The 24,496-nt window shown below is 41.1% G+C and overlaps 1 protein-coding gene across 1 annotated transcript; it reads left to right on the top strand.

Annotated features, from left to right (window-relative positions):
- The first annotated feature begins 551 nt into the window (after positions 1-551).
- Positions 552-23,452, top strand: LOC309706223 (uncharacterized protein). The gene is made up of 10 exons (XM_082532541.1): positions 552-809; positions 2,761-4,281; positions 5,848-8,257; positions 17,642-17,760; positions 18,145-18,235; positions 19,281-19,425; positions 19,523-19,650; positions 19,792-19,991; positions 20,103-20,188; positions 22,334-23,452. The coding sequence occupies exons 2-9, from the start codon at positions 2,771-2,773 to the stop codon at positions 20,176-20,178; spliced, it is 4,680 nt and encodes a 1,559-aa protein (XP_082388667.1). The 5' UTR covers positions 552-809; positions 2,761-2,770; the 3' UTR covers positions 20,179-20,188; positions 22,334-23,452.
- The last annotated feature ends 1,044 nt before the right edge of the window (positions 23,453-24,496 follow it).

Below are 24,496 nucleotides of genomic sequence, written 5' to 3'. Positions count from 1 at the left end.
TTTTCAAACTGAGAATTTACCTTGCGCTAATGCAATAAACTAGCTGTTTTATTCCCGTTCCTTAAATCTCAGAGTCCTAAAACTTATCTTACCTGTTACAATTCTTAAGCCACACAGGAAGCTAACACTAGGTCAGAGTATTAAAAGGAAAAAATAGAGTACGAAAAATTATTCCACAGAAGCTTTAAGCAAAGAAATTTCCCATTTAACTCACGAGACGCTCCTTTTACAGGCTAGTAAAATGTCGCCTATTTAATTTAATACTAATACTAATTTAATTTAATAAGCTATTAGGCTGCAAAGCAGTGAAATATAAAATGATGTTAGCATATTATGTCACATAAAGATTTTTGTGGTTTTAATAATTTCAAAACTCGATAATATTTTTTCTTTGTGGATCCAAATGTGAAAGACTTTAACCAGCACTTCTTACTGTCAGCTCTGCTTTCATACTCAAACAAAAACATATATTTCAGCCAAACAACCTCTCCGGGCCCGACTCCTGTTAATGCACTTTTATTTTGAAGTGCACACACGCTTCTTCCGGTCTCCTGGTGTTTTCGCTGGAGGCAGCGTGGCTCGGACTGTGAGGCGGGTGGAGGGAGTGTCTGCTGGGTGTATGAGTTGGCTGACGTCTTGTTGGTGTGAATGAGCTGAAAACACACACACGTACACACACACACACACACTTGGTCTGACAACAGCTCGGCAGGCGAGACGATCACGGGAAACGGAGGAACAGTTTTCTTTTATATCTTCTTCCCGCTTCCTTCCCCCCTTCCATCTTTATGACTTCGTGAAGACGAAAGGTAAACACACACTTGCACGCAAAAAGATTGAACGAAAACTTTATAAAAAGCTAAGTGCTTATGTTGTTATCTTAATAATGGGAAGGGGTAAGTTTAGGGACAGGTGCACAACCTTTGTGACAGTGTAATGGGTGTTTTCCAAGCTTTGTGAAATAATTTGGCTGACCTACATCCTCATTATCAGTCCTCGCATCCTTACTTAAGAGCTGTGTCCAGAACACACAAGCTCGGATCACTCTTTCATTTCGCTTATATCGCCTTTCTTTGTCCACTTTGAGAGGACCCAGAGCCGGACACCGGCTCGGAGTTCACTATTGACGCGTCTACTAGTAACTTATTAACAACTCGAAATGAAACACAGGGATATAACGCTGGTTTAGCTGGTGAAGTCGTTTCGATTGGCTCTTTGAGACCAAACTGACGTCGAAGTAAGCGCGCTCTCACAGCATCACTGGGGAGAATAAATTGACCTAAACATAAAAACTAAAGGCAGCCAGTGTGGCCTTGACACGACAACGGGGGCACTAAAGGCAAACAGAGATAAAGAAAGTTAAAAGCCTGCAAGCAAAGTGCTACAGGAGACCGAGCTCTGCAGAAACCATCGAAAATAACTGACAAAAGCAAGGGCTGAAAGCCTTCTCTCCTCCAGAGTGTTTGTTTCTTAGGAATTTAGCAGCTGGGAAAATAGAGGAGGGGTAGAAACAAACTAGACACTTAAAAACAAAATTAAAAAAAATCATTGGGTGGTGCACACAGCTGTAGTCCAACCTGATTTCATTACACAATATCTTGCACACCTAGAGGTGTTGTGTTTAAGAAGTGTAGCAAAGAAGAAAAAAAGTAAATTGCATATCCCATGTAAAAATACCTAAGTGCACACATACTGAAAACTGCTGTTTGGAATCTAAACAGTTTATGCAAACCAGCTGCAGATTGATAACAATGCTCTATGAGCATTTTCTATACTTTCTCAAGCTGTACTAGTTAGTGTTGAGAGTGTTAAAACTGCAGGGTGTGGAGTTACCGGTTTTAGTCTTACAGGACAAACCAGATGACATGCTGCACACAATGCCTGTGGTATTTAGTGTAGCAGATTTGGTCACATATTGTATTACTGTTATCTTTTTCACACGGTGTGTAAATTTGGCCCTTTTTTTGTGAGTGGGGAGGGAGGGAGGCCATTTCTGTTGGTCAAAGTGCTCATGTGACAGGTTGCTCAGGACAGTTGCAGTTTGTTTATCTTTTAGTGGTTTCAGATCAATGCCAGCTCCGGGTTTTGACTGTGCCAGAGTTGTAGATTGTATTATAGATGTATGGTACGGTTCACCAGGCCTGTTCCCTGCTTGCCTGTTTTGATCTTGATTACTTTTCCTTTCAGGTGTTCCCTCAATGCTTGGCACTTTCATCGTTGTGTAATACTTAACATTTGTAAATGTTATCACTTGGACCTGTTCAGAGCAGTTTATCTTGCTCATTCTCAATCAGTTAATTTTAGTTTCCCATTTTACGTACCACTAAACATCCTCAGTCAAGATGAGTCATCACACGCTGTCAGAGCTTCACTGTGTGTGAGAGTCTTACCATTTAACTATTTTAATTTTAGCTGGAGAAAAAGAGAAACAATCAAGGAAAGGTTCAGTGCATTTTATGTTATCAAAAGACCAAATCAAAGACTGAAACCTGAGGGAAAAAATATTAAAGCGAGTGGCAGGAAGACTTTTTTTTAAATAGTGGCTGATGTTTGTTCAGAATGATTGATTAGTTTCTCTTTGCTTCTGTAGTAGAGTAATGCACTTTAAAAAATCTAGACAAACCAGACCATTCCCGTCTTCTTTGTGACAACATAACCGACTGGCTTTTTCTGTTCTGAGTATGAAATGGGTTTTCATTAATGGAAATTTGGAGTTTGCTGTGGATAAACATGTTCTGTTCTTCACTCGTCCTGTTTCAGCAACTCGGCCATGGAGAGCTCCGTCGAGGCTTCCAAGACTAGGGTCATGTCGAAACCCAAGCCACCGCTGGCCCCCAAACCTGGCCTCGCTCCCAAGCCCTTCTCTTTGCAGAAGAATACCACCATCCGCTCCATTCATGCCCCAAAGACGCTCCCCGCGACGTCGAAAATTCAAAACTCAGAGCCTTTGACCCCTCGTTCTCAAAAAACATCTCAGCCGGCTGTCACCTCAAATGCCAAACCAGGCTCTCAAAGTGAGCTTCCCAAAAGTCACCCAACAACAACCAAAGCTAGTGAAGCAGGTAAAGAGGAAACTCGTGACTCTAGTGTAGGAAAAACAGCCTCACAAACCAGTCGGCCCGAAGAGACAAAGAAAACTGAGCTCGTCCAGAAAGACATCATCCAAACAAACGACAAAGCTTCTGGAGATGTTGCAACTAATTCAGAGCAGAACAACGGAAAAGCGAAGGAAGATGAAGCTCGAGCTTCTGTTGTCAAAATGCGGAATCACTCAGGTAGCGATGGAGCCTCTTCAACCGATGAAACATTTAGTTGGGGTGGTGCTAGGAAGCGTCTGTCCATGGAGCTCACCTCGAAGTTTGAGTCAGGCGGTCTTTCTCTGCCCCCCCAGCCTACCATAGCTATCTCCACACACAACACCAAACGTGATTCAAATAAGCCAGCATCTCCTGCTCCAGAGCAGAAGCAGGCATCTCCAGAGCCGAAGCAGGCATCTCCGGAGCCGAAGCAGGCATCGCCGGAGCAGAAGCAGGCATCGCCGGAGCAGAAGCAGGCATCGCCGGAGCCGAAGCAGGCATCGCCGGAGCAGAAGCAGGCATCGCCGGAGCCGAAGCAGGCATCTCTGGAGCAGAAGCAGGCATCGCCGGAGCAGAAGCAGGCATCGCCGGAGCCGAAGCAGGCATCTCTGGAGCAGAAGCAGGCATCTCCGGAGCCGAAGCAGGCATCGCCGGAGCCGAAGCAGGCATCTCCGGAGCCGAAGCAGGCATCGCCGGAGCCGAAGCAGGCATCGCCGGAGCAGAAGCAGGCATCTCCGGAGCCGAAGCAGGCATCTCCGGAGCCGAAGCAGGCATCTCCGGAGCAGAAGCAGGCATCGCCGGAGCAGAAACAGGCATCTCCGGAGCCGAAGCAGGCATCGCCGGAGCAGAAACAGGCATCTCCGGAGCCGAAGCAGGCATCGCCGGAGCCGAAGCAGGCATCGCCGGAGCCGAAGCAGGCATCGCCGGAGCCGAAGCAGGCATCTCCAGAGCCTTCAAACAGAGAGAGCGATGACGGTGGAGTGAAAGAGGACTACACCGGGGGAAACAGCATTAAAAACAGAATCAGTCAACTGTTTGACTCTGCGTCGAGGCCGGAGGCCATGCCGAAGAGGGATGAACCGGAAATCTTAACCGGTATAGGAGGGGTGAAGGAGCGCATCAAAAATTGGGCTGCAGAAACAACTTCTGAGGGTCCAAAGATGGAGAAGAAGCCTCCGGCTACATCCCGAGCACGCTCCAGAAGGTGAGTAAGGCTCTGCAGTTTGTGTGCAGTGACAAGATTAGACACAAAGAAAAGGAAGTGAGCATTCATTTGCAAGCACAGGTTCAAATCCCAAAGCCTATCTTCGTTGGTCAGATGTAGATGATTTATGACTTTGTGTCTAGGAAGCCTTAACCTTAAATGTGATTCATTTGTTGATTTGGGTGAGCAAATGTTGGATAAAAAACTTTTTATGTGGGTGTGTGATTGTATGTGGTTTCTCTTGATTTAGATTTTCTTTATGTTAGTGGTTTGGATTTACGAGGACATACAGGCATTTCTTATTTAGACAGAAAGCACGGCCCCAGTTTCTGGTTTCTGTGAGCAGCTGTAGCAAGAGTGCAAGTCTAGAACTGTTGAGGAAGGAAAGTTTGAGTGTTGCTCTCTTGATGCTCCTCCGTGTTCAGTGTGTTTGGAAAGTAATCCGGGCGTGGTAAATGAAAAATGCTGCTGCAGTATCGATGTTGCAGCCAGATTTATGTCCTTAAATAACCAAGGTTAGATAAGAAAGCAAACTAAGCTACCGAAGTGTGTGAGGTTTGAGATTAGACATCCAGCTGTCTGCACATAGCTTCAGGTATTTAGCCATTCCCTATAGTGGATGTTAATGGGATTTTAGTTGTGTTTGCTTACAGTTTCCTAAATAACATTTAGGGAAATGAATCTTTCAGAAAATCTGCATCTTGACTATATTTTTGAGAGTTTTCACTGTCAGAAGTTTTCAGTGGAACTACTACTCCATGTACTGAATACGCATTATTATCTCTGAAGCACTGCTGACTGTGTGGAAATGCCATCAAGACTATTTAAGTGACCAGTCACTGAGTGGATAAGTAAAAACCTTGTTTTTTTACTCATGTTGAAATCAGACCTTTTAAGTAAATGCTCACAATTTCCAGGTAATTTATGCTCTCACTGACAGCTGGATTAGATATATACCTCTCTTTGCCCTTATGCTGGGTGTCATAAATATGTCACATGCTTCCTGGATTCCTATGAGGCTGCCAGCAAACCAATGAAGACTCGTGGAAGTCACTGGTCTGAATAAGCATTAGATCCACTGCTCTCTGTAAAACTTTGTTAACATTAAAGTTGACTTTTTGTGTTGGTTAAAAGCGACGCGCAAGGTGTTATTTCGCGAACTTCCAGGGTGCAAATAGGCCGTTTCCCCCAGCGCTACACTAAGCTAAACATTTGCTTTGTATTTAATGTACAGACAGACGTACACACAGGGTGGTGTCAATCTTCTGTTGTAGGTCTAGGTCTAGTTGTTGTCTGTTACTTTCATGTTAATCTCTAGAAACAACCTACCAGAAGTTTTCTTGTTTGTGTTTGTAGTCATGTGGTATAGACCAATCACATTAGAGCAGGGTTTGCTGTTTTTTATCTGCCTACAAAATGACTGCTATATGTAACAGGACACCTAGCTATCAGCTCAGTGACTCTTGAATGTTGAGAACAAAAAGCCCCCAAAACAAAACAAGAACAAAACGTCATTAAAACTCTGTTGTTCATAATGAAAAGCTATGATTGCTCTCTCCTCCACAGCTTTGAGCCCGCAACTTCTCCAACAGAAGTGAAAACACCAAAAACTTCAAATCTCAGACTTTCTGCTGAAGAAATGCCGCAGAGTCCGACTGTGGACCCCCCGTCAAAGGTCTCTCCTGTTGAACAACCAACAAAGTCCCCAACAGAAATGCTAAAAGGTGTTCGAACTGAAAAGAAATCATCGGAAAGTGCTGCAGAGAGCCCACAAGAGGCGAACAAATCAACAGAGGTTGACGTCCAGTTGCGCACCCCTAACTTGAGTGAAGATGTACCAAAGAGGGACAATGTCAAACGTCGCTCTGTTCGCTTTGGCACCGTGCAGAGTGATGATGGTGGGCCTCCACTGATCCTAGGCTCGGATTCTGATTCTGACACTGAAGACGAAGAAGAAGGAGAAGAAGAAGAAGGAGAAGAAGAAGAAGGAGGAGAAGAAGAAGAAGAGGAGGAGGAGGAGAGTCCTGGAGTTACAGCTGAAAAGAAAGTCCCTGATTTAGTGCCTGTCTATAAAAGAGTAGGAATTTTTCAGAAAAAACATGATGAGAGTCAACAGCAAGAAGAAGAAAGACTGAAACATCTGAAATTTGAAGAACAGCGGCGAGCAGAGGAGACGGAACAAGCAAGGCTTCAGCTAGAACAGGAGCAGAAAAGAGTGGAAGAAGAGAAGGAAAAAGAAAGGGAAAGACAGAGGGAAGAGCTCAGGCTTAAGGAAGAGGAGAGGGCAAGGCAGAAAGAGGAGCAAATTAAACAAGAGATGGAGGAGAAGGAAAGGGAGAGGCTAAAGGAAGAGGAGAGACTGAGGAAGGAAAGAGAAAGACAGAGACTAAAAGAAGCGCAAGAGAGAGATAAAGAGCTAAAGCTGAAACAGGAGGAGGATGAAGAGAGAAAAAGAAGGGAACAGGAGAGGAAAATCCAGCAGGAGAAAGAGGCAGAGATGGAGAGGAAGAGGCTGTTAGAAAAACAGAAAGAAGAGGAGAGAAAGGAAGAGGAAAGAAAGATGAAGATTGAGAAAGAAAAAATGGAGCTGGAAATGAAAATCCAGCAGGAGAAAGAGGCAGAGATGGAGAGGAAGAGGCTGTTAGAAAAACAGAAAGAAGAGGAGAGAAGGGAAGAGGAAAGAAAGAGGAAGATTGAGAAAGAAAAAAAACTGGAGCTGGAAATGAAAATCCAGCAGGAGAAAGAGGCAGAGATGGAGAGGAAGAGGCTGTTAGAAAAACAGAAAGAAGAGGAGAGAAAGGAAGAGGAAAGGAGGCAGATTGAGAAAGAAAAACTGGAGTTGGAGATGAAAATCCAGCAGGAAAAAGAGGCAGAGATGGAGAGGAAGAGGCTGTTAGAAAAACAGAAAGAAGAGGAGAGAAAGGAAGAGGAAAGGAGGCAGATTGAGAAAGAAAAACTGGAGTTGGAGATGAAAATCCAGCAGGAAAAAGAGGCAGAGATGGAGAGGAAGAGGCTCATAGAAAAACAGAAAGAAGAGGAGAGAAGGGAAGAGGAAAGGAGGCAGATTGAGAAAGAAAAACTGGAGCTGGAGATGAAAATCCAGCAGGAAAAAGAGGCAGAGATGGAGAGGAAGAGGCTCATAGAAAAACAGAAAGAAGAGGAGAGAAGGGAAGAGGAAAGAAAGATGAAGATTGAGAAAGAAAGACTAGAGAAGCAGGAGCAGGAGAGAAAAATGCAAGAGGAACTGGAAAGAAGGCAGGCAGACCAACTCAAAGAAAAGCAAAGACTAGAGGACGAGAGAGAAACAAAGCAATCTGGGTTGAACAACATGCAAGAGGAGAGTTTGGTGCGCAGATCAAAGCCTCATCTAAACTATTTTGAATCTGAAGATTGGCCTCAGGAGTCAAAATCACCACATTCCCCCTCACCAAACACCTCTGGGCCCACAGAGAATCTGATGGATGTGGTTTATGATGACTTCTCGGTCAAACAGAATCCGATCAACATAGAATTTGATGATTTTTCAGTCAAACCGATAAAAGTGATCTCACGGCGTATAACAGAAAGCAGTCCAGTTTTCCGTAGTTGGGATGACTTTCTGGATATAGAGGAAGTGAAGGGACTGGTGCCTGTGGACGTCAAAACTGAGAGAGCCAAGGAAGACAAAATGGAAAAACCAGAGCAGTGTCCGAATACACCTCCTTTGCAGGAGAGAGAATGGGTGGAGGAGATAAAAGATGAGCCAGAAGAGGAGCAGCTCATCTCTCTAGACGTGAAGAAAGAGGAGCAGCTCATCTCTGTAGATGTAAAGAAAGAGGAGCAGCTCATCTCTCTAGACATGAAGAAAGAGGAGAAGCTCATCTCTGTAGATGTAAAGAAAGAGGAGCAGCTCATCTCTCTAGATGTGGAGGAGGAGGAAGAGGAGAAGGAGACAGAAACCGAGGATGAGGACGAGATGGAAGAAGACAACCAAGAGGTGAGCCCTATTTGGTTAGGTTCTAGCTATATTTGTATTTCTGTCACGCTTGATTAGATTTTTGTTTTGTGGACATCACTATGGTTATATGAAAGCTCCAACTGTTCACTTATGCAGAAAGGGTGAGGTTAGGAACAGAAGCAGGGGTGTGCACCACTAGTAAATGTGGTTATTTTGTCAATGAATCACATCAGCCAGGCAGCCATACACACCTCACCTGCACCAGCATTTTGCCATTCCTGTAAGACAAGGAGAGAAATATCTTGTCGTACTTGCTTCAGTGTGGTTAAGTCACAGCTTAAGAACTCATGACTGTGTTAGTGTGTGTGCGTGTACTTGTATTACTCATGTTAACACAGCTGGGGAGACTCCTTCATTTTAACTATCCTTATATAACTGCCTTATAAAGTAAGGCTGGGTCCAGGAAATGATACTGTTAATTCTCAGGGAAATTACTGTACTGTTTTCTGAAGGCAACATAAACATAAACATATCTCAATAGTACCCCCCCCCCCCCCCCCCCCCCGAAGTGATTACTTGTTTTATTACAGCGAGAAACATCAAAGAAGGCTAGGGCGAGGTAAACTGCTAATGTGCACGTTTCAATGTTTCTGCTCTTAAAATTACTGCCATTCATTGTGGTAAGCGCGAGATCAGAATAGAAGTGCGATGACAGTGCGAAGTTTTGACGGCAGAAAGATGGGTTACACTTCCTGTGTGTGTTTCCAGAAGCTGTCTATCTTCTGTGTCTTCTGCTTTCAGTTTGCAAGAAACATTTTTAAGTAGAAGCATCGCAAACATTTTAAAGACGCATGTTACGAGGAAGAAGGTTTGGTATGAATGTGTGGAGAGTGTAAGGCAGGTGTGTGTTACTTAAGAGTGTGCTGTGTGATGATGTGGGCCATAGGGCTATAACCCGTCAGATAATGGGTCATGTGTTTCTATTTCACACGTCTTGTCATATTACCACATTGCAAGCAAATTCGGTTGGTAGTGAAGATGTTAGTTTACACGATTATGTAATATGAAGTGCTGCCTAAAGGTGTAGTTCAGCGTTTTGCAAACAAAAGCATTTATATTCTCTTTTACTGAGAATTTTGTGAGGCAATTAACATTGAAGTTGTGTATGTAGCAAAAATAATGGCATCAGTTGCATAGTTTAACACAAAAGCTGGAAAGAAAGTTTTGTTTCTGCCTCCACTTTCCTGTCCACTCTGCACTACTGTGCTATCCATTAAAGAGAAGAGGCAAAGAAATGACAGTCATATCTTCTTCAGTCATAATGCTGAGTCATTATCAATAGATTTGGTATTGCACTTATCTAACCCTCAGTGTAAAAGTGATTAAAAGTGATTGAGTATTGAGTTGACATTCAGAGACAATGAAGTCGCAGAACAACTGCAGTGCAAGACTGACGTCTGCAAATAAACATGATCACTTTACAGTTTGAAGTTTGAAGTTTTAGTTCGCCAAGTTTAGTTGTTCCAAAAATGCTTCGATGTGTTTGATTTCACATGTCTATGTGTCCTGTTTCACAACACGTGTGAGTTTGTCTTGCTGAAATAAGGTATATGATGCACTAATGCGTCACAGGTGCACAGACTGTCTCCTGATAAAATATCACATTTCGATTGGTCAGACCACAAACTGTTCCACTGCTCGTTAGTTCATAATAAGCGAGCTTGTGAACGCAGCTGCAATCTATGTTCGCTGACTGTTGGGTCATTCCATCTCAAATTTGCTCAGTCATCTCTGATTTACATAAAAGATTTATTGTCCAAAGTTTGAACATGTGTAATGAGTGCTGTGAAAGTTTAGTTTCATATATCAACTACTTTTCAGGATATATCTTTTGGAAAAAAAGGTTAGTCGACCCACTTTCAGGCACGTTTTTTGAAATCTGAGGCAGTGTTTGAACATGAATATTTGAAAAACTATTAAAGATGAAAGATTTTCTCAGTATCAAAATGAATCAGGATCTGTAATTTGGAATGGATACATTTGAAAAAAAGATAATTGGGTACTTAAAATATAAAGAGGCAATCTGTATGCTAACTGTGTGAATGAAGGCCGCAAGAATTGTAACTAATATGTATGAATATGCTACATTGTTGCGTTTTAATACCTGGAATAACCTGAATGATTAGCCTGCTTCAGAGCAGCAGGTCTTGAACTGGGTAGAGAAGGTCTCAGAGGTGAAAAATATGCACATATACCGGTACATTAAAATAATTTTTTTTGTATAATTTTGTTTTTGTTGTACAAATTATAATATTTGCTCAAGTCAGGATGAAAGTAGCACTTTCTTTGTTTTTTCATGTTAAAAAGAGTTTTATATGTTTTATTTTACAGTATTATGACAAGTAACTATAAACCATTCAGACATTAGGACTACTTGTCTTTTGCAATGTGAGCTTTATTAGTGTGTGTGCTCAAATATAGGGCTTTACATATTTTCCATATTTTAACTACCTAATACTCACATTTTTGATGTATCTGGCCCAAATTACACATTGTAATTCATTTTCATGGTAAGATACATTATCAGGCTTTTATCTTTTTAGATATTAATATTTAAACATTGCTGCAAATTTCACTGGGCAAAAAAAATACATATTGAAAATATATTTCAATACGTATTTATAGCAATTATTACATATTCAAACTTTGTACCATGAAATTTTTATGCAAATCGGAGACTTTGGTTTGACATTGTTGTTTTCAGAGCTGCTCCTGAATCCATGTTGTGTTTTTCTCTAATGACTCATGAGAGAAACTTATTGTTATGCAATTTTATGTTGTGAAATATTATTCTCACATAGCTGAACTGTTGCCTTAATAGTAGTGAACGGATGCTATTCTTTGCACCTCACAGTTTTGTCTTAGATGGTCTTTTTTTAATCATTTATATTATTGCATACATTTTACCTGCATCAACCTTTTATGTTTTGTCTTTGTGTTACTTTTTGTTTGAATCTAAGTTTTTCTTTTCCTACTAACTTCTTAGACAGTGTCCAAACTTCTTCTTTTATAATTGAGATTGGAGGTGACAGGTCAAGTAGATAGCAAAGTGAACAGATGTTCAATTTTGACACAGCATTTAAAAAAAATAAAGGCAGCAAACCCAACAAATTCCAGGTGAACAGAGCAGAGCTGCACTTAATGAGAGCAGGGCTGCCAGAGATATGACATTTAAGACAGATGGGCTCACCGCCTGTTTGAACATGCAACATTTTTGCAGACTTAATGAAAACAGTGAACCAACCCTGGACTGTGAGTGTGTGTTTGCTCTGTCAGTGCTGTAGCAAGCAAACCTTACCATACATAACCTATGACATACAGGGCAATGTATGCAACCACTTGAGTGCTGTAAAGGGGCTTTGCTTGTCTGTCTGTGTGAGTACATTCTTATTTGCACCATTGAGTGGCGCTGCTGCTCTTTGACTTTGCACTTCCTCACTGTGTGCTGCAGAAATGGTGAACTTTATCTCATATAAGGCACCTGAAAATCAGCTAAAAGTAAAAGACCTCTGTAACACTAAACTATATGTTTTCATAAGTGTAATCGTTTGTTTTCTTCTTTTCTTTCCCTTTTGATGCAATAATGCCAACCTGAAAACTGACGAAAAGCTTTTCATTTTTAGACAAAGCATACTGGAAAAAATGTTTACTAGGCAAACACAAGGTGTGCAGCTGATCGTGCACCCTCAGTCAGGCTTCTGATTGAAAGAAAGATGAGCAGATGATGGCAGGATGTGATGGTAAGAAGAGCCTAGGTGCTGTGTGGTCAGCATGCCCTCTTTTGGGTCTCTCCAGCAGAGCAGGATGTGAGAATGACCATACATGGTGCCCCATGTCTGCTCTCATTTTCTGTCTCTGTCTCTCAATCTCTCCACCCTGTTTTGAGAGAGAGCCTGTCATCCCCCCTCCCTCACACACAAACACACTCTCTGGCACACAAAGAGGACGGTCTAATCCAGAGACAAGAAAGTTCACGTCTACTGTCTGTGTGTTTTCTGCTGCTTCATTTGCCTTTTCCTCTCACAAAAACCTGGCTCATTCATTGCCTGCATTTACCTACGGATGAGACCGGCAGAGGGAGGTACAGAAAGCACCTTGGCCCAGCCAGGCCGCACCTTTCCTACTTCCCTCGGGATTTTCCACATCCGAGCACAGACCTCCGCTTTGTGTTGACGTTCTGTGAAATCACTCAGGTCTGACGGTGATAAAGGGGTGATCTGTCTCTCTGTACTTGCCTTTGGATGTTTGGAGTGTCAGATGCTTCCCATGTGATTTTTTTTTTCTTCCTGTTTTTGTGAACTCGGAAGTACGTGGGTAGGTTTAGTCAAAGAGGTTTTAGTCAAAGAGATAAAAGGATGTAAATTGCCAACTTTAGACTGAAACCTTCGAAGCTCTTTTTGCTTCCCAAGTGACGACAGAGAGGAGTTTTTGAAGCAGGCTTCAGTCGGTTTGTCTTTTAAATCGATGCTTAATCAATGATGGGAAGCTCTTTCTTTAGGATGCCGCTGTCTCACATCAATCATAGTTAATGTGACAGTGGAATAGTGTCGTCACACTGCAAACACATGGCTGGCTGGACTATTTACTTCTTCACTGACGGCAAATTGTAGACTATTCCAGGAAGTTCGGGTAAGCTGAGTCGTAAAAATATGCAGAGAGAGGAAGCATCCATTTCAAATGACAGATGGACTACGTTTTGTCTTCTGTGATGTCAGAAAAGTTCTTTCTACAAAATATAACTTTTCCTGTGCATACCTTCTGAAATATCAACAGACAGCTGGATCGCAGAGCCAGCTTTCTGACTCACCCGCAAAATCCTTTCATCTCTAATAAAGTTGAACCTCAGTTTCTCTGTTGAACCGGTTCCCATGGTGACCCTGCTGTCAGTGCAGCCAGCTGTGTGAGCTTTTCAAGCATGCAGTACTTTGAAGGAAAACTGTCGGCCGCCCAGCTGCAGGTGGCGGGCTGGGTGGGCAGCCTACGTCGGTCCTTGCAAGGGGCTCTGGAGCTCGTGTGGGGCCAGGAGAAGCAGGAGGAGGAAGAGGATGATAAAGAAGATGAAGAAGAGGAAAGTGGAGATGAAGGAGGAAGGTTTCAGAGGGCCATGTCACCGCTCCGTAGCTTTGCCAGTCGCAGCAGGAGATCCCTGCATCGCTTCTCCATCAGAAGTCGCAAGACTTTGCAGAGGAAAGCCACTAAAACCTGTTCTGTAAGAGCTGACATACACAAAGCAGTAAAAATATACAGTTACAGTAACTATATTTAAAGGCTTTGCTGTCTAATTTCCATTATCATTGTGTGCAATGATCAAAGCCGAAGCTTTTAGGGCGAGTTTTGTTAGAAAATGCTTCAAAACTCCCTGTAACTTATTAGCCTGTTCAAAATTTCCATGGACATGGGTTAAAAGATAACCATGCAAATGTAAATAGGGAGTGCAGCACACAGTGGCAGTGTGTTTCAGGAAGGACAGAGATATCTGATGAAGTTTCCTGCTTGTATTTTCTTTTTTTATCAGTGCGCAGTCACGGCCTTTCCCTCTCTGTCTGTGGTGTATGTGGGAGATAACGCTCCGGACAATAACAAAGTGTGACACACTTAGACAAGGTTTATCTAACTGTTGTTATTTATGGGTGTCAGCTCCATATCTGCATCTGCCTTTTGTTTGAGCTGGCCGCCTTTGGCTCACAGCCTAACCGTTCTTAGTTAATGCCTTTTTTTCTTCCTATTTCTATCATTGTATGTCATTACATCTCATTACATTATATTATAATAGATTATATTTGATTTTGCAAGCGATCCTTGCACATTTTTTGGAACCAAAAAACATTTTGTTTACACTATATTTAAGTATATAACATGTACATTTGTCTGTAACTTTATCATACATGTGGGTGCACAGGAGAAACAAAGATTATCTCTCCGGCTTAATTCCCTTAATCTGGTGATCTGTCGTTTTGATTCTTGTGGTGACACTCCTTCACAGTCGTTGTGAATCAGATTGTTCCTCATTAAGTTGTACTTTTATTCTCTCCACTTAGCTGCAAACAAGGTTCCTTATACATTCCAGTGACCATGACAAAAATGTTATGCAGGTAAACTATAATCAAGCAGACTCTGTCCTAACTTGTGCAGCACATCCTGCGCCCTCAGCAGCACATTTTATACTGGCAAACACAGAGGTAGTGCTTTTATCCTTTATAATAGGTGTGCGTGCTACTTAGAAGTTCTTGTCCTAAATCTTCAAATGTTGCTAGATGAATTAAGCTGCACCCTCATGTTTTTAATATATTAGCAGTGGATCCAGTGAAAGATTTAGCTCATAAAAAAAATCCTCTTAATGTTAGGAAAGGGAGGATCGATGTCACTGCATCGCTTTTGCATCTAACAATGCAAATTTATGTTAGGCCGGATATTTATTGTAGAAACACACCTTTACAAAGTTAGTAAATGCTGAGAAAAACACTAGCTTGCCTGACCAATCAACAACAGGACTTGGTGGAAATTAAATTTCATCCCTGGTTCTTACAGTGCAAAAGTGCCCTTGTGCCCTAGATTCTACAGGCCCAGGGTTCCTTATTCACCAGATTTCTATAGCATATAACAAGAATCCGAAAAATGAATTCGGGATTTATTTAACCCTCAGAGATGTAAATCACTATAAGTGCTAAATCTTAATCTAACCCTGCGTTTTGTAGAAGGATAAAAGAGATTTCTTGGGTTTAAAAAAAAAAAAAAAAAAAGAATATTCCTTTAATTGATGATTGTCTAAGTTAGACTTAAGGTTAGGGTTGGAGTGATTGCTGTTGATAAAGTGCACCTCAGAGGGTTGATATGACATAGGTAAGGAATAAGACTGACCCAAGCATACCCAAGTTAAGTTACAGTGCCATGAAAAAATTTGCGACTTTTCTGACTCCTTCATTTTTTACACATTTGTGTAAAATGCTTAATTGTTTCATATTATCAAACAAATTAATTATTGGACAAAGATGAACTGAGTAAATGCAAAAGACCGTTTCCCAGGGGTGGGCAGCTTACCAAAATCACTCCAACACGCATCCAGGAGGTCACAAAAAAACCCCAGAACAACATCTACTTCACTTGCTGTAAATGATGGAGTCATGAACTCTGCTGTCTACCAGAAAATCCCAGAGGAGAATGTTCGGGTGTTAGTTTGTACCCTGGAGCTTAAACCGAGTTGAGTTATACACCAGGACGATGATCTGAATCACACCAGCACTTCTGAATGGCTTAAAAAACAAAAACAGAGTGAAGTATTTGGAGTGATGTAGTCAAAATTCAGACTTAAATGCGATTGAGATGCTTTGGCCTAAAAAACAACCTCAAAGAGGCTGTTCAAGCTTGAAAACCCTCCCTTGTGGCTGAATTAAAATAATTCTGCAGAGAAGAGTGGGGTAAAATTCCTCCACAGTGATGTGAAAGATTTATTGCCACTTATTATAAATGCTTGATTGCAGTTCTTTCTGCCAAGGGTGGCACAATCTGTTATTATGTTTGAGGGGAATGACTTTCTCATTGCACGGTATACAGAATATTGAACTGGGGAGCATAAAACAAAGAACAAAGAACCCTGAACGTAGGACATGGCAAATACTGGACTATAAATTTATGGCGTGGGGAACATCCCAGAAATTTCCCTTGGGAGTTGGTGGAGACCAAAGCAGAGATAAAAGGAGAGTACGGGAGTACTGGATACTTTTCCAGTTCACAAACGTATCTCTCATTTCTCTGCAATAGTTGCAATATCTTTGCTCAACTTCTAAACATGTTTCTAATATCTAATTTATTGAGCACTCCTTTAGCTATGGCCAAAGTAGGAAGACGAGGCCGTTCGTTTTGAATTTTTAAAACGGAGGAAACTGGCTCCATAGTGTGGCGGTTTACGCATTTGGTTGACAAGCTAAATTTTGCTGGTTCCGTTCCAGACAGAGATAAGAATCCCCTTTGGGGTTGCGGTCAAATCAAATGTGCAGAGCTACCCGCTGTGGTGCCTACTTGTGACGAGGGGTCATCCTAAAGTAACTTTTCTTTTTTGTCTCCAAATCACACGATACAATGCCTCACTGTTTCTTTTATCTCTTGCACAAATGTTTTTCTAACCTTTGCATACTTAAGATTCACCCAAACAGGAATAACTGCATATTTGAAAAATTCTTTTGTTTTCTTATTGAACTCAGCTGGGAAGCATTAGTCAACATTAGAACTTTGTGAGTGACAGCTGCAGCTCTGTGATAAAGGTGGCACAGACACGGGATAAATCGCGTCGCAGAGGAAAGGCTTGTGTAAAAAAGCACTTTGTTTTTTCTCTGTATCTGAACATGGAGTGTAGTTATAGGAAAATCACTAGAAGCCTATTCATTTGTGCTGTGATGCTGCCAGATAACAGGCATTGTGCAAATGAAGCTGCCCTGAGCGTCCTGAGTAATAAATGGCCTCACAAAAGAGATGAGATGTTTACTCAACTGTTGTGTTGTATCCAGGTGACAGTGTCTGGCCATTCAGCACTGGGATGCGCCCCTCAACAAAATATGAAGCGAGCATACAGGAATGTTTTACGAGGAAGTGGTTGCTTTTGTTTGGAACATGTTTGCGTGCGTCCGTGTATGCTTGTGTGTGCGTGTGTAGTATAGCATGTGGGCGTGACATCATGAGTGTGCTTAGTTTGTCTCTGTTGAGGCATAAAGGTGTGTACGCCAGTGCGTGTGTGTCTGTGTGCGCATGTTCATGCCCCCGGTGTTCATTGAGGACAGCCCAGCCTCTGTGACCGGCTCATTAAAAGACGCATGCTTGGCTGGTCCTTTCTCTCTGTGTAGCTGGTGAGTTTTGGCTCAGCACACAGTTTAGTTTCTCCTTGTTTTAACTCTACAATTTAAAGTTCTTGTTCATAAATTTATATGACGTTGAGGATCATTTGGGTCGTTGAAAAAAAGGATTTTCAATCCATGAACAGAGCAATAGCTTAGAATTTAAGTTAAGGTATTCAGCCAAATATGTCATTTAGCAGGGAAGCATGATGGTGATCTGCCAGTTAGTACTGTTGACTCATAGAAGAAGGTCCTGGGTTCGAATCCACCATCTGGCCTTTCTGTGTGGAAGCTGCATGCGTTTCCCGTGTTTGTGCGGGTTTACTCCTTCCACAGTCCAAAGACATGCAGTTGGTGGGGTTAGGTTAATTGGTGATTCTAAATTACCCATGTTTCTCTGTCTTACTATAGGTTCTTTACTTTATATACTTGTTGTTTTGATTTTGGGTTATATGAATAAAATAGAATTGACGATTTCTCTGGTTTCTGCATGTGTTTTCCTTTTGAATTTGCCTGAAATTTTCTGTCCATCTCGCAGGATCAGACCAACAGTTTCTCCACAAAAAATGAAAACAAGGACACCGATGCTTTGATAGACTTTGGCCTTATTCATGACCAGCAGGATCCAGTCTGGGAACAAACACCTGAAAGAAACAGGTAGGAAATCATTTGCATTATTTAAAAAAATAAGTAGTTTGAGTTTTCGTTGTACTTGTATGACAATGTTAATCCTCAAGCCTTTAAAACGTTTCTATTTTTTTATTTGTTTGGCCAAATGTCATAATTTAGACTTCGGGAAAGTGTTTAGGAACAGAAATCTTGTGACAGCTTAACCGAATGCAGATGCACATTAAAATGTGCTGTCAGGCATTTGAAAGTTGAGCTCCCTGTGCCCCCTTGTGGTCAACAAAGTTAGGCACATATGCTTAATGGAGTGGTGAAATTAAAAACAAAAAAACAAATTGAAATGAGCCAAAAGCATTTTGGCAATGCCCTATGAACATTCTTCTTCAGCGTTGTTTACACTTTTGTTCTCTTCAGTCCACAGCCAGTCCCTGACGAAGTACCTGAAGTCTCATCTGAAGACACCGCCGATGATCTGAAAGAGCCAGAGTTTGCCCCTTTTCCCGAGGTTAGTGAGTTTTTAAATCTTCCCCTGTGCCATCAACCAAAAAAGGTGACATGGAATTCAGTTGTTACTTTTCAAACTTACTTTAGAAAATATCTGTTTGTGCTTGTGCCTTTCTGTAGTGTGAAGCATGGATAGATGGCAAGATAGATAGAAGCACAAAACAAAGATATCAATGACGTTTGTAACAGATAAACACTAACTCGTCATTGTGGAAATAATTTTATCAACTCCTGAAGAGAGTTAACAAGACAAAAACAAAACCAACTAAACTTTATACACGCTGCCTACATTCACATAGTTATAGATATGTACACGTAACATTGATAATGGAAAACAGTGGCATCCAGAAGACAAGAGTCAGAACTCAGCAAAACAGAAAACTTATTTACGGAGCCAATTCATCCTCATATTCACGTGATTTTTTCAATACAGTTGTGTGAACTTGTGCAGTGAGTCATTGGCTCTGTGCAGTCTTTCCACAGTGTTTTCTCTTCTCTCTCTCTTCTCCCAGCTTATTAAACATATAATTTTCTCTCTGTGCGTGACGTTTTTGTCTGGCTTGAAACAAATTCTGGGCGAAACTCCTGTCGTCTTGCTTTGTACACAATTTCGACTCAACCAGGTCACTAAATTGTTTTTTTTTTTTTATTTGAGTGACGAAGAGTGACAGCTGATTGAAGCCAGTGTTATTAATTATTCTTATTGCTCTTTTATGTAATATTTATATTGGCTGTATATTTCTTTTGGATGTGTTTCCCCATACTTCTACACATTATGTCATAAAGGGAAGTTTGCAAGCACAGAGTGTGGTTTATGAAATCTTTGACTTTATACAGTGTCATAACTGATTTAAAATCTTTTTTTCTAATGTGTTCAATATGTGACTTCCAGAATATTATATAATTTATTATTTATTGTTACCTTAAGGAATTTAATTTCAGTTACTTTTTATATTTCTAATTATTTTCTAGTAATAAATAATGCACACTTGTGGCCAGTGCGTTTGCTTTTTATTGTTAGATTTTGTATATGTGTCTCTGTACAGAGCTCCACTCCTCTCCTTGACACCAGTGCACAAAGATCCAAGGCGGATCTGGGAAAGAGGCGTATTCGAACACGTCCATCACGCAGGCTGACCGCAGGGTTAGCTCAGACGGAAACTAAGGATTGGGGGACCCAGGACTCCACAGGTTATTAGAGTATCTGTAATGTTCTATGTGAAAGCGTCAGTGGTATAAAGACAGCTGACGATATCGAATTGTTTTGACTCGTGTCTGTGTTTTTCAGTTGAAAAAGAGACCGTTGCAAAAGAAAGGGAGTCAGATTCTGAGGAAGAACAGCCTAAACCCAAGGTAGTCTGTTCCCCGTCCCAGCGAGTGCCAGTGTTTCCTGGTATGAGTCCTGCAGGCTTGCTTGTAAGTTCTCAAAGCATTCAAGAACAACTTCAATTTATTTTAAATGTGTTTTTTTTTATTAATAATATATGTAATATGATGCAAATGGGTCTTTCTTTTATTAAATTAAGTACTTATTTGTATTTATTTGCTTTTTTTAAGGCTCAACTTAAAAGGAAAACAGGTGGTGGAGGAACTGCAGTGAAAGAGGAAACCGTAGAAAGCAAAGCTAGCGAAGAGAAGGAACATCAAGATGAAGAAGTGGCACCATCTTCCGTGGAGCTCTCACATTCTCCTCGCACGCCTGCCCGTCTGGCTGGAGCTACACGGGTGCTGCCACTCATAGGCAACAAAGAAGAAGGGTAAGCAGAAAGAAGCGCTGCTCACCAAAACAAATATATATTTTGTGTAAATGATCCAGATATCTTTGGGGAAGATGACTGAAATATCGAAATATCGTCTGTGACATTCAGTGGTGCCTCCTCGCCTGCTTGGCTGAAAGAGCTGAAATCTAAGAAGCGTATGAGTCAGCACGGCAGTGACGCTTAGCCAGACTGAGGTGAGTGATTTAATATAATTAAAAAAGCTTGCCATGATTTTTGTATTTTACTTATATGCTAAAATATGATTCTGAGTATTATTTAAAAATGTAAAAACGTATTACTGTAGCTTTTAATATATAGATTTTTTTAGGTTACAGTACAGAAGTTCCTACATTGCTGTATGACTGTGGGGGAAATAATTATTTGATCACATGCAGAATTTGTAAGTTTGATCACTTGCAAAGACAAACACTTTTATGTTGGTTTAATTTTAGTGGAGAGAGACAGAGTATTAACCAATCAACCAATAATACAGAAAAAAAACCCTGCATTGCATAATAGTAACATGAAATGCTGAAATTTGGTAAAAGTAGTTGATCCCCCAAGCAAAACATGACTGAAGCCATTGCTAGCAAGCACACTGGTTAGATGTGTCTTGTAGTTGGTCACCAGGTTTGCACACATCTGAGGAGGGATTTCGGCCTACTCCCCTTTACAGAAACTTTAAAGAAAGACATGGCAAAGACATGCTCAGTTGGCTGTCTAGGCTGTTGCTTGGCAACTGGAAGCTTCAGCTTCCTCCACAGATTTACTGTCGCACTGGCGTCTGGAGATTGGCTAAACCACAAAATGACCTTAATGTGCTTCTTTTTTAGTCACTCCTTTGTTGCCTCGGCGGTATGTTTTGGGTCATTGTCATGCTTAAAGACCCATCCAAAACTCATCTTCAGTTTTCTGGCTGAAGAAAGGAAGTTTTCATCCAAGATTTTTCAGTACATGGCCCCGTCCATTGGGCCTTCAGTGCAGTGAAATTGTCCTGTACTCTTAGCAGAAAAACAACCCCAAAGCATAATGTTTCCATCTCCATGCTTGACTGTGGGGATGGTGTTCTTTGGGTCAGTATTTCTCATGACAGGTTGGCGCCAAATGGCTCAATTTTAATTTCACATGACCACAGCACTTTCTCCCAAGCCTCTCTGAATCATTTAGATGTTCACTGGCAAACCTACGACAGGCCTGAACATGTGCCTTCTTGACCAGGTGGACCCCCACAGCCGCTACAGGATTGCAGTCCATTACGAGTATCTTACCACTGTGCTTGCTAAAGGGTTTCTCTACTAAGTAGAAGGACTAAGTCCTGTTTTTCTTGGTGATCAAATACTTATTTCATTCAGTGACATACATATGGGACTGCATGTTTGCATGGGTTCTCTCCGGTTACTCCATCTTCCTCCCGCAGCCCTAAGACATGCAGTTAGTGAAGTTAGGTCTTTTTCTGTGTTATCCCTGTGTCAGATTAGCAAACTGTCCATTGTGTACCTTGTCTCCTGCACTATTGTAGTTGGGGATCCAACTACACCCCTCCCGGTCCTTATAAGGATATGCAGAAGAGAATGGATGGACAGACACAAAGAAGTGTATAACTTTTATGTAATATGCGTTTTTCTAGATTTTTGGTTGATATTCTGTCTCTCTCCATTAAAATGAAACTATCACAAAAAGTAGAGACTGTTGATTTCTTTGTGAGTAAAGTTAGTAATTAAGCAGGGGCTCAAATAATTATTTCCTTCAGTGTAGTTGTCAGTAGGGGGTAAAAGGGTTTTTTAATTACTTTTTCTTATCCAAAAAGTGATCTAATAGTCTTTTGTGCAAAAGGTTTCTTTGAATGACTTGTAGATTCATCAGCTGTTTTTCTGCTACTTCTAACCCTTTTATGACTGGTGCATTGCGTATAATTATAGGGCTTAACAGGATTGGCTGTAGATAAGCATGAACATTTTGACCTTTTTAACATTTGGCTTACTTTGCATTTTTTTCTAAGGCAGGCTATGACAAAACCGACAGCGAAGACAAAAAAAAACCCCAACGGGAAACAGGCCATTATCTTTGCTTTTTTTTTTTTCTTCTATCACAATGAGAACCAGACACTGGGGGAAAACATTTTGTACCTAAATGTACTTTATTCTGCTTGATGTGCTTTTAACCTGCCTGTAAAATTAACCCTAACTCTCACAGGTTTTGACTAGTTTAGGGAGAATTATGGAAGTATAAAGGGCTTATGAACACACCAAACACACATTGTGTTACTGATGTTACCACATTATGAGTTTTATATATTCAATGCTTCCATTTGACCTTACTGCATCTTGTCCACCCTTTAGGAAACACCGTGCCATTGCCATTGAGCTCAGCTGCTGCTGCCGGCAGACATGACCGCTCCATCGTGTGCCCAGAGTGCCTTATTTTGTACCTTCACTGGGATGTTCACTTTTGCTGAACGCGCCTTTGAAATTGAATATAATGCCAAGTCTACGTGCCTGTGATGTTTTAATGCCAAGTACATGTTATATGAAATGTTGTTTAAGAAGCTCAGTGGAGAGCAAATACCCCAGTGTCATTTGGAGCAAAGTCATGGACTGTCTGCCTGGATTGTGTAAATTTGTAAGACTGTCATGTACTGACAGGGACTGATGACACTAGGCCTTTAGCAGGATATCTACATTCACACACACGCAGGCCTTTTTATAGTTGTGAGGACACTCGTTGATCACATTGCCTACCCGCTCTCCCAACCCAACTCTTGTCATGTTCTAAATCCAATTTTAACCGCATCATTATCATCAAGTGTGAACCCTCGAAGAGACCTTTGAGGCTCTGGATCCTCACAATGCAGAAGTTCCCTCACTGTGATTTAGAATTTTTTTTTTTTTATCCTCATAAACACAGAAATACACGGATGAGGAAACACATGTGTACAGAATTACGAAATATAAATAATGCACCTTGTGTGTATTTAGTTTTAATTGTACAAAAATGCCTTTTATATTGTTTAACCGATCACAAAGCATCTCAAGTAAGGCTTGAAGCACTTTAAGAAAAGTTCTAGCAAATTACCGTCCAAACAGCAGTAGAGTAAAAACTGTAGTGACAGAATCCCGGGATTTTTTTGTGCCTTCTTCATTTTGTTACATCATTAGTGTCTATCTACTTTTTAAAACAAGATCTCACAAGGCTTAATTAAGTACTGCCTGATTTGTTTAACCCACCCACTAGCTGGTTAGAGCGTCAACAGTGGGCTGAGAGGATATTTCTGGGGTGCAATAACAGAGTCAGAAAAAAAATGTTTAAAGGAGAAAAATGCAATAATGTGCTGGAGGTTTTATGTGCCTTTTTAATGTTTAAGAATGAATGTCATCAAAATGGAATTCATTATTGATCAACTTACTGTATGTTAGTGGGAAATTGGGGGAATTTTATTAAAATGTTTTCTATGAAATGAAGTTGAGTGTATTATTTATTTGTTGGTTGATTGATTTATTTTGGACATTGAACTTCCTATTGCATGTATTCAGTGGCAGTAAAGCATAGATACATTAACTGGGCAATATATTAGGTACACCTTACTCATACTGGGTTGGACACCCTTTCCACCTTCAGAGCTACCTTAATCCTTTGTGGCATAGATTCAACCCAGGAGCTGGAAACATTCCTCAGAGATTTTGTCCATATTGTCATGATGGCATCAAACAGTTGCTAGATATTCAGCTGCTGCGCATCCATGATGTGAATCTCCCTTTCCACCACATCCCAAAGGAGCTCTATTGGAATGAGATGTGGTGATTGTGGAGGCCATTTGAGCACAATGAAATCACTGTCAGGTTCAAGAAATCACTTTGAGATAATCTGAGCTTTCTGTCACCTGTGTTATCCTGCTGGAAGCAGCCATCAGAAGATGGGTGTACTGTGATCATTAAGGGATAGACAGGGTCAACAACAATACTCAGGTGGACTGCGGTGTTTAAATAATTCTCTGTTGGTAGCAAAGGGTGCAGGAAAATATCCCTCCACATCATCACACCAGCAGCAGCCCAAACTATTGATATAAGCCCGGATGGATTCATGGTCTTATTTTGTTTATGCCAAATTCTCACTCTATGCTCTGAATGTTACTGCAGAAATCAAGACTGGGAAATGTTTTTCCAATTTTCCATTGTGCAATTCCAGTGAGCTTGTTTGAACTGTAGCCCCAGTTTCTTGTTCTTCGGTGATAGGAGTGGCACCCAGTGTGGTCCCATCTGCTTCAAGGTTCAATGTGTCATTTGTTCAGAGATGGTCTTTTGTATACCTTGGTTGTAAAAAAATGGCTATTTAAGTTACTTTTTTCATCCTATCAGCTCAAAGCAGTTTGGTCATTGTCCTCTAACTTTTGGCATCAACCAGGAATTTTCACCCAGAGAACTGCAGCTCACTGGATATTTTCTTTTTTTTTTTAAACCATTCTCTGTAAACTCTAGAGATGGTTGTGTGTTAAATCCCAGTAGATC

This window comes from Aulonocara stuartgranti (assembly GCF_965226115.1).
Source record: "Aulonocara stuartgranti genome assembly, chromosome: 5".
Taxonomy (NCBI): domain Eukaryota; kingdom Metazoa; phylum Chordata; class Actinopteri; order Cichliformes; family Cichlidae; genus Aulonocara; species Aulonocara stuartgranti.
The sequence above is the reverse complement of the archived record's forward strand: the minus strand, read 5'-3'. Positions and strand labels throughout refer to the sequence as shown.

Excerpts from the sequence above, each read along its gene's own strand:
- LOC309706223 (XM_082532541.1), top strand. The coding sequence starts at position 2,771 with ATGGAGAGCTCCGTCGAGGCTTCCAAGACTAGGGTCATGTCGAAACCC. Across the intron at positions 4,282-5,847 it reads TCCCGAGCACGCTCCAGAAG|CTTTGAGCCCGCAACTTCTC; the intron begins GTGAGTAAGGCT and ends TCTCCTCCACAG. Across the intron at positions 19,992-20,102 it reads ATAGGCAACAAAGAAGAAGG|TGGTGCCTCCTCGCCTGCTT; the intron begins GTAAGCAGAAAG and ends TGTGACATTCAG.